General features: G+C 44.6%; 2 protein-coding genes across 2 annotated transcripts; both read right to left on the bottom strand.

Annotated features, from left to right (window-relative positions):
• Positions 1-3,012: 3,012 nt before the first annotated feature.
• LOC134285934 (uncharacterized) lies at positions 3,013-5,104 on the bottom strand. Its single transcript, XM_062847493.1, has 2 exons — positions 4,603-5,104; positions 3,013-4,534 (listed from the first exon to the last, which is right to left on the bottom strand). The coding sequence occupies exons 1-2, from the start codon at positions 5,082-5,084 to the stop codon at positions 3,199-3,201; spliced, it is 1,818 nt and encodes a 605-aa protein (XP_062703477.1). The 5' UTR covers positions 5,085-5,104; the 3' UTR covers positions 3,013-3,198.
• A 162-nt stretch (positions 5,105-5,266) lies between these two features.
• LOC134286253 (uncharacterized) lies at positions 5,267-8,590 on the bottom strand. Its single transcript, XM_062847837.1, has 4 exons — positions 7,751-8,590; positions 6,153-7,145; positions 5,356-6,093; positions 5,267-5,284 (listed from the first exon to the last, which is right to left on the bottom strand). Exons 1-4 carry the CDS (start codon positions 8,588-8,590, stop codon positions 5,267-5,269), a joined length of 2,589 nt encoding a protein of 862 aa, XP_062703821.1.
• Between the last annotated feature and the right edge of the window lie 1,009 nt (positions 8,591-9,599).

The raw sequence follows: 9,599 nt of genomic DNA, 5'->3' as shown, positions 1-9,599 counted from the left end.
GTCCTTAATACGTTGCCAGGACTGTTGCCGTTAAATCAATCCGTATGCTCTACTATTGCTGTTCATGATGTTTGAAGGTTTTCAGCAGGTTACTTTATCGGGGCCGCGCTGCCTACATCGCGTTGAAGGGGCTGCCTCCTTAGGTACACCTGACGCGATACAGCATTTCATACTCTTCCGCCTCCTAAATCTAGCTGAAGTCAAAAGCACACAACTCTTAGCTGGCGATCTTGGTCATCCATTGACCCGTGGAACCATGAGGTAGGAATTTGTGAGGACCAGAGCTATGTTGGACGCTCTCCTTATCGACTCACCGTTTTGCAGCCCTGTGAAACTATTGATACAAAAAATACCAGGCATCACTCAAATATGCAATACTACGAAAGGAGGATGCGGATCTCATTGAGATAATGCAAGACCTGGTGTTGTTATTGACCAGCCATTCGTTAGAAACGCACTAATCATTATTTTAGGTATTTTACCTTTTATGCAGGGCTCTTCAATACCTTATTCAAGAAGTAGGTATTGGATTTTTAACACCTGAGTTTGATATACTACAGCTATTTTCTCCTTCTCGGGAGAAGCCGCAAGTAAAAATCGACAGTAAACGAAGGTACAGATCCTCCTCCCTTCTCTTTCTGATTTAAATAAATAGGGCATTGGTTCCCTTCTTAAGCATGTGGCTCCCATTTTCATCCTACGAAAAACAAACGATTGAAGCGCTGTTTGTTTTGTTTCTTATTTTTGATTTTTTTATTAGAAGTAAGCACCCATGAAAACAAAAAGAACGGAATCAATCGGTGCCGTAATCGCTTGCTTTCGAATAGGATGAATATGGGAGCGTGAGATTAATGATGGAGCACATACCCTACTATCGGAAAGTGAACTATACCGGAAATTTCGAAGCGAGCTGTTTTGAAATGTGCACTTTGAGTTAAGCACGTGTGCTGGAACTAGAACAATCAGATACAAGTGGTTGTATCAAACATGAATTGTTTTTCTGCAAATTCTTAGAGTAGTGTTCGAAACACATAAGGAAGATAAATTGAATATACATGAAATTAATAATAATAATGATCAACTCAATATATAAATTGAATGAAAACTAATTTAACATTTGATTATATTTGGATTAATCGATTATTAGAAATAATCTTTCGATTTGTGATGTTTTTGGGGGTGGAAGCTCAGGTAAAATATTATCTCCTGGGCGCCCATTAAAAACAACCCCCCCCCCCCCCCCCCCGGCGAAGACTGGCGCTTGAGCCTAGCTATTTAGCACTGTAGTTGAAGGAAATGCCAATGCAGAACCCGTAGCTTCCGGAAAAGTAAGCCCAGCTCCCTGGGTTAGTGCGTTGGTGTCAGGCCCTGCGAGCCAGCCGTAAAAAAGACTAGCACCGGAAAATCAACAAAAGAAGAATGCGAACCGATACCAATGGCGACGACCACAGCGACGAAAAGGGACTTGCGATTGGAAGCTCGGTACGTGGAACTGCAGTTCTCTCAACTTCATCAGGAGCACCCGCATACTCGCCGATATACTGAAGGACCGCGGGTTCGGAATCGTAGCGCTGCAGGAGGTGTGTTGGACAGGATCCATGGTGCGAACGTTTAGAAGTAATCATACTATCTACCAGAGTTGCGGCAACACACGTGAGCTGGGAACAGCTTTTAAGTGATGGGCGACATGCAGAAGCGCGTGATCGGTTGGTGACCGATCGACGAAAGAATGTGCAGGTTGAGGATCAAGGGCCGATTCTTCAACATTAGCATAATAAACGTGCACAGCCCTCACTCCGGAAGCACTGATGATGACAAAGACGCATTTTACGCGCAGCTCGAACGCGAGTACGACTGCTGCCCAAACCACGACGTCAAGATCATCATAGGGGATCTAAACGCTCAGGTAGGCCAGGAGGAGGAATTCAGACCGACGATTGGAAAGTTCAGCGCCCACCAGCTGACGAACGAAAATGGCCTACGCCTCATCGATTTCGCCGCCTCCAAGAACATGGTCATTCGTAGCACCTTCTTCCAGCACAGCCTCCCGTATCGTTACACCTGGAGATCACCACAACAAACGGAATCGCAAATCGACCACGTTCTGATTGATGGACGGCACTTCTCCGACATTATCGACGTCAGGACCTATCGTGGCGCTAATATACTCTGATCACTACCTGGTGATGGTTAAACTGCGCCCAAAACTCTCCGTTATTAACAATGTACAGTCATTGGCAGAGCCAGCATTTTCTTTTCTCTTACTCACTCTCCTAAACATGCACGAGAAAGAGAAAGATAGAAGAGGGGGCAGCTTGGCTCCTCTTTCATCACGCTCTTTCTCGTATATGTTTAACAGAGTGAGTAAGAAAAAGAAAAAGCTGGTTCCGCCAATGTGTACAGTACAGTACCGGCGGCCGCCCCGGTACGATCTAGAGCGACTGAAGCAACCGGATGTCGCCACCGCATACGCGCAGAATCTCGAGGCAGCGTTGTCGGACGAGGGTGTGCTCGATGTGGCCCCTCTAGGGGACTGCTGAAGTACAGTCAAAGCAGCCATCAACAACGCAGTCGAGATTATCAGGGAACCAGGTATGGCCGTGATTAATCGGAATAAAAGTGAGAAACTACGGAGTACATACGAAACGTTTTATTCATGAGGTTAGAACGATTTTCAGTTATGCAAAGTAGAAAAACATTGACAGTCGAAGGGGTTCCGACAGTTAGGTCGAATAGCGGAATTGCTACTCCTCAACATCCCTGCTCAATTCCGTGGTTCCATTAAACCGAGCAGTTTGCGTAACTTAACGAATGTGGTAGCCGGCAAGCCCTTCGTAAGGATATCAGCCTGTTGATGTTCAGTTGGCACGTATTCCAACCGTATACGTCCTTCCTTGATCAGGTCACGGATGAAATAGTACTTGACCTCTACGTGCTTCATTCTTCGGCTATCGCGGGGCTCTTCTGCAACTCGAAGACACGATTGGTTGTTGTTAAGTTTTACACTGAATAGATGTGACCAACTTGCTGGTTGTAGGAGAAGTGCACGATTCCAGCGTTGCTCAGAGCAGTGACGCCTTCGGCGGTGCTGTGTGGAGAGCCTTGGAGACGTAGAATAAACGAGGTACTAGAACACAAGGTTTTTATTTGAGGGTATGCTTTCAACGCAGTGGAACATTTCAAAAGGACTTAATTATCCTACATACTCCCCCCGCCATATTCTTCAAGTGGTAAAAGACACAACTTTGAGATACACCTTTTAAGTTCCCCATTTTTGGTACGAAGTGTAGCAACGCGTACGAGGCCGTCAGGGCCGGGATGTACTTTAACGACTCGTCCTGTGATCCAAGTTAGCGGTGGAAGATTGTCATCCTTTATCAGGCATAGTTGTCCAACCAAAAGATTGGGTTGATTACTGGCCATTGCCTTGGTACGTTGTTGTAGATTGTTTAAGTATTCGGCTCTCCATCGCTTCCAAAATAGCTGCACAGTTTTTTGTATTTCCTCGAATCGAGTTAGCCGGTTAGCAGGAGTTTCAGAAACATTTTTATCCGGCAGGGCAATGATAGGTCCGCCGATCAAGAAATGTCCCGGTGTTAGAGGGCTGGTATCATCGGGGTCCGTAGACATGGGCGATATCGGCCGCGAATTTAGGCAACCTTCGATTTGTTTCAAAAGGGTCAACATTTCCTCGTAGGTTGGTATTTTTGTCCCAAGAACTCGTTTCATGTGGTGCTTAACGCTTTTGATGCCAGCTTCCCAAATGCCCCCGAAGTTCGGTGCTCGAGGGGGAATGAATTTCCATTCGATTCCTTCAGCTGCACAGAAGCTTTTAATGTTAGGAGAAACTTCTGCATCGAATTTAGCAGCTATAGCATCCAGTTCGTTTTTTGTGCCAACGAAATTAGTTCCATTATCGCAGTGAATGATGCTGCTCCGACCACGCTGACTACTGAATCTTCTGAGGGCTGCAATGAAACATTCACTGGACAAACCGCTCACGAGTTCGATATGAACAGCGCGAGTGCTTAAGCAAATGAACAGCGCAACGTATACTTTAAGCGTTTTCTGAGTTCTCACGAAGTTCTCTTTGATAATGAAGGGATCACCAAAGTCTACTCCACATACTTGGAATGGTCTGCCTGGATTCAGACGTACATCTGGGACCTGTCCCATGATTTGATGCAATGGTTTCGGTTTGTTTTTGAAGCAGGTAATACATCGGTGCACCACTTGACGCGCTAATTGTTTACCATGGATCGGCCAGTATTTCAACCTCATGGCGTAGAGCAATCCCTGTGGTCCGACATGCAGGTTTTTCCGGTGTGTATCGGTTGCAATCAACTGGGTTACGCTGCATTTCGAAGGTAACACTAACGGATGTTTCTGATCGTAGGTTACTCCAGCCGCCTGTATGCGCCCGCCAACTCTCAGTAGCCCGTTATCATCAAGGAATGGATGCAGCGTTACCAATGAGCTGTTGTTAGCTACGCATCCGTTTTTCCTTATATTTTTGATTCCTTGGTCAAAATACCTAGTAAACAGTACATAATACAATTGACCGGATTGGTTGTGATTATTATATAACAGATTACAATTTACCTTTGTTGAGTTATTTTGATTATTTGTACCTGTGCTGCATCAAGTTCGCACACTGAAAGGCGCTCCGACACCAAAGCCCTCTGGTGTTTGTCCCGGCAGTTGTTGATAAATCGCAACATGTAAGCGACTACTCTTTGGAGTTTTCCAAAACTAGAAAATCGATCCAGAAGAAATGTACCAGCCTGATCGGGTATTTCCCTTGCAGGTTCATCGATTTCCGTTGTGGTCGTGAGAATGCGCGCTGGTTCCGGCATCCATGGTTGCTGATGTTCCTGCAGAAAAGATGGGCCAGACCACCAAATGCTGCTGCTGGACAACTTTTTTGTGGTAACTCCTCTAGATATCAAATCTGCGGGGTTGTCCTTCGATCTTACGTGATGCCAGCAGTGTGCTGATGTTTTCTGATTAATCATTTTTACGCGATTCGAGATAAACGTTGGCCATCGGTGCTCTGGTTTGTTGATCCAGTCTAGCGTTACCATTGAATCGGTCCAATAGTGGATTGCTTCTCGCGTTCATTATCATACAGGCGTATCTGCAATGATCGATTTCTCTTCATCGATTTTCTCTTTGGATTTTTCCGAGAAATACGGCCAATATTCGGATGATCTCTCGGTGTGTTTCGGTAAATGACGGCTAGGACTAGCATCTAAAACAACAAAAACTACCGAAAATGATTTGCCTGCCAAGTTATTACCCAAAGAGAAAATCGATGAAGAGAAATCGATCATTGTAGATACGCCTGTATGATACTAAACGCGAGGCTTGTATTGGAACCTTCAGTGCCGTTTTTACTGTTTCCATCAACTCCACGAGTAATGTGGCTGCTCTTAGTTCCATACGCGGAATAGTCAAATCCTCCTTACTACTCTGCTCGCTTGATGGTGCTATTCGAGACTTGGCGCAGAATAAGTGTACTTGAACTCCTTGTTCGTCGACTGTCCTTATGAAAACGACCGCTCCGTAAGCCCGTTTTGCAGCGTCCGAGAACCCGTGCAGCTCCACGACATGACCCTTTGTTTTAACATGACGAGGAAAGCTAATCTGAGAGAGATCGCTTATCTGTGTGAAAAACCAGGTCCATTGTTTTGCCAGCGACGCTGGTAGGGGTTCATCCCAGTCTAGCTTTTCAGACCATATATCCTGCATCAGGATTTTTCCGTGGACGATTATGGGGCTAAGAGTACCGAGAGGGTCAAACACCTTCTGCACCTCGGATAGCACATTGCGTTTGGTGGCTATTATAACGTTGTCGAGTTCATTGCTGAAGGAAAACATATCTGATCGAGGGTTCCACCGTAGGCCTAGTATCTTTGTATTGTCTGTTTCTTGCTCCTGATCCTGTGCTTCCGCTATATTTGATGTCCACTTATGCAGTTCAAATCCTGCGCTGCTCAGAATGTTGATCAGTTGTTGCTTGATCAACATCAACCGCTCCTGCTCATCGTGTCCGGTTAGTGCATCATCCATGTAAAAGTCTGTTTCAAGTACCTATCAAAATATCTCATGAGTATACCAAAGTTATCATATATGTTGTCAAGTTTTAATACCTCTGCAGCTTCTGGATAAATGTGTGCATAGTCAAGCGCAAGTTGTTTTAAACATCTTGCTGCTGCGAATGGCGCTGATCGGGTACCGTAAGTCACTGTCTTCAGACAGTACGTGCTTACCGCGTCCTCGGGTGAGAATCTCCATAGAATAAGTTGCAGTTGACGATCGTCCTCATGAATTTCAATCTGCCTGAACATTTTCTTTATGTCCGCCGTTAGTACAAACGTCGGACATCGGAATCTAAGCAAAATATGCAGCAATTCATTTTGTAGGCAAGGTCCTGCCATCAAGTTGTCGTTCAAGGAGATGCCACTCGATGTTGTTGCGGAGCCATTGAAAACCGTTCTCAATTTCGTGGTACTGCTATCAGGCTTTAGCACTGGGTGATGTGGGAAGTAGAACACCGGCCGATCATTCTGTAAACTGGCTTCACTCACTTTCTCCATGTGTCCCAAATCTAGGTAAGCTTGCATGAAGGCAGTGTAATCACGCTGTAGCTGTGGATCTCGTGCAAAACGGATTTCCAACTTAAGGAGTCTATCCAATGCCATGCTTTTTGATTCACCCAATGCTTGAGCATTCGGTTTCAACGGCAGTCGTAGTATGAATCTTCCATCCTTACTGCGTGTGGTTGTTTCAATGAATATCTGTTCACACAGTTCCTCTTCCTCTGTCCATTCCCGAGCCACCAGACTGGTTTGATCATTGATAAATCGATTCAATTTGTCACTGGCGCCCATCCGTTTGACATTACCTCCGACCACCCATCCCAAGCAGGTGTTTTGAACTGACGGCATATTTTCCGAGATTTTTATGTTGCCGTTAAGAAGAACGTCAAACATTACGCTGATTCCGAGGAGCATATCGATGGGTCTGCTCAAATAAAATTCTGGATCCGCCAACGTTACTTCAGCGAGCTTCCACTGACTAACGTCTAAGTCTGTAGCTGGCAACATGCCGGTGATTTGATCCGTTACTAAGACATGCACTGTCTTTTGATACGCAGATGTGCGCGATTTAAATGAAATAATTGCTTTTTCTCTGATGGGGCGGAAGTTTTGTGCAAATCCAACAACCGATACCTTCGTGTCTGCAGTTTTGATTCCCAATCGACGAATCAGCGATGTAGTGGCGAAATTAGATTGCGAGCCGGAATCTAATAACACCCGACACACAATAGGCGAGCCATTTTCGCAGAAGACCAATACGGAAGCCGTCGGCAGGATGGATTGCGTCGATAAATGATGAAAATCAGTATGCAAATCTATTTAATTTATTACCGAAAAGAAAGACATATAGTAATACATTTCATTACGAATTACAGCATCCAATTTTACTCACGGTTCTCATATCGACTTCGTCCCTGTGTAGATTCTGGCTTCGGTTCTCGATGAATGGAGGTGTGATGTTTACGCCCACACTTGATGCAGCCTCTGCTGAGACACCGATCAGCTGTGTGCTTTGGTTTCAAGCAATTGAAGCAAAGTGAATTCCGTTTGACGATTTTCATTTTCTCTTCCATCGATTTTTCGCCAAACCTGTGACAGTGACCGATGAAATGGTCTCTGTCACATGCTGCACACCCCTGCCGTCGTACTGATTCGGTCGCTGTAAAGGATCTGGTCTCAAACTTCGGTCTTTTCGGTGTGCTAGTTTCTTGCAAAGCCTTGCGCTTTGGTGGAATGGCGTCTAGCATTTGGCATCTGCCCAATACAAACGTTTCCAGCTGCTTGTATGTTGGAGGCGCAGTTCCCGATGATTTTGATTCCCATTCTCGCCGTGTAGCGGGGTCCAGTTTGTTTGCCAGTTGATACACAAGGATGGCATCCCACGATTCCACTGGTTGCTTCAGTATTTGGAGACATCTCAGATTTTTTCTCGCTCCGTCGAACAGGATTCTTAAAGCTTCCGCTGATTCCACGTGAACTGGCTCCAGCTCAAACAGGTCTCTTGTATGTTTTTGAACTAGCAACTTGGGATTGTTGTAGCGACTCACGAGTAGATCATACGCAACTGCATAATTGGCTTCCGTTGTTGGCAGCGAGTCGATAATACCTGCTGCAGTACCTCGAAGTGATAGTTTGAGATATTCAAACTTTTGAATCGTTTCCAGTGTAGTTCGTTGATGGATAAGGGCATTAAACTTATCGAACCATTCCAGCCAATTTTCGTTGGAACCAGAAAATGTCGGTAGGTCCACGGACGGCAGACGAACCAGATCACCACTTGTCTTTGGCTCTGCGCCAACCCTTTTATTGGCAATAGCTTTGTCGAACATGGCTAGCCCGGCAACGAACTGTATTTCCACCTCGTCTCGCTTTTCTGTTTCGTCCGGAAACAATTGTTCCAACCAGTTTTGAGCCTGGTCGAAATTTTTGTAACATTCCCTCAACATGTCACGGCGTGTTTTCAACAACATTGCATCGCTCTCATACATTGCTGCAGTCTCAATTATGTTAGCGATTCTTACGATTGAATGGTTCCGCTGAAGTATGGTACGTTCATGTTCCGATTGGAGTACATAAATCGGTTGCTCCACTGTTTTATTGACGGCTGCATCTTTCGCAGAGCCTGCAATATCTTCCGGAACCTGTGTCGCCATAGTTGTACCTGTGAAAGAAAGCATCACCTTGCAATTAGAAACTTATAACACCGACGAACCGACATGCCAGCTAGTGCAAAGGTTCATGAAATTTTCGTCCAAAATTTTAAAATAAAAACCGTTGAAAAATAGCGCCATCTGTTGATTTTGGTTCAGAACTATTTTGGCCGAAATATTTCGAACACTCTTAAATAATGCCACCCATAGGTGTGCTGGAATGAACAAATTTTTCAAACATTCGATAATGCTGTTTATTTCATAATAATTACTAAAATTTCTCATGATAAACTAAGAAAAGATAGATTCACAAACTATGTTCAAAACAAAACTTTTGAGGAGCGTAAAAGACTCAATAATTTTACAGAATTTCATACTTTGATTGAATTAAACGTAGAGTGTTTGTTTGTATTCCGCGGCGTCGCCGTCGTCGTCGGTCATGCCTTCATCATACTGCAGCCACATCAGAACACAATTTCATATCTTAATTTTCCGAAAGCACAATTTATTATTAGGCCTAATTCATATAAGTATTGACTTCTGGGAGATTTTATTTTTTCAAATAAAAGTTGAAATAGTAGTCAGCCCAGTCAGCGTCACTAAAACGGCAGCAGGAGCAGCATCATCGTCGCGACGCTTGCACAATCCGATGGGAATATAGTGTGCAGACGGTAACAGCCACCAATGTTTGAATTTATTTTCACGCTGGGACATTTAATATAACATCCTTAATTGCTTCCCAAAATTCTTAAGTATGCCGTAATTGCCGTAATGCTCCATTCTGAGGCAACGCGTAGCTACAGGTTGACAATACTGGCCATCACGTGTTTTTGTTTACACAGCGTTT

This window comes from Aedes albopictus, chromosome 2 (assembly GCF_035046485.1).
Source record: "Aedes albopictus strain Foshan chromosome 2, AalbF5, whole genome shotgun sequence".
Taxonomy (NCBI): domain Eukaryota; kingdom Metazoa; phylum Arthropoda; class Insecta; order Diptera; family Culicidae; genus Aedes; species Aedes albopictus.
This window is presented reverse-complemented; position numbering and strand designations above follow the sequence as displayed.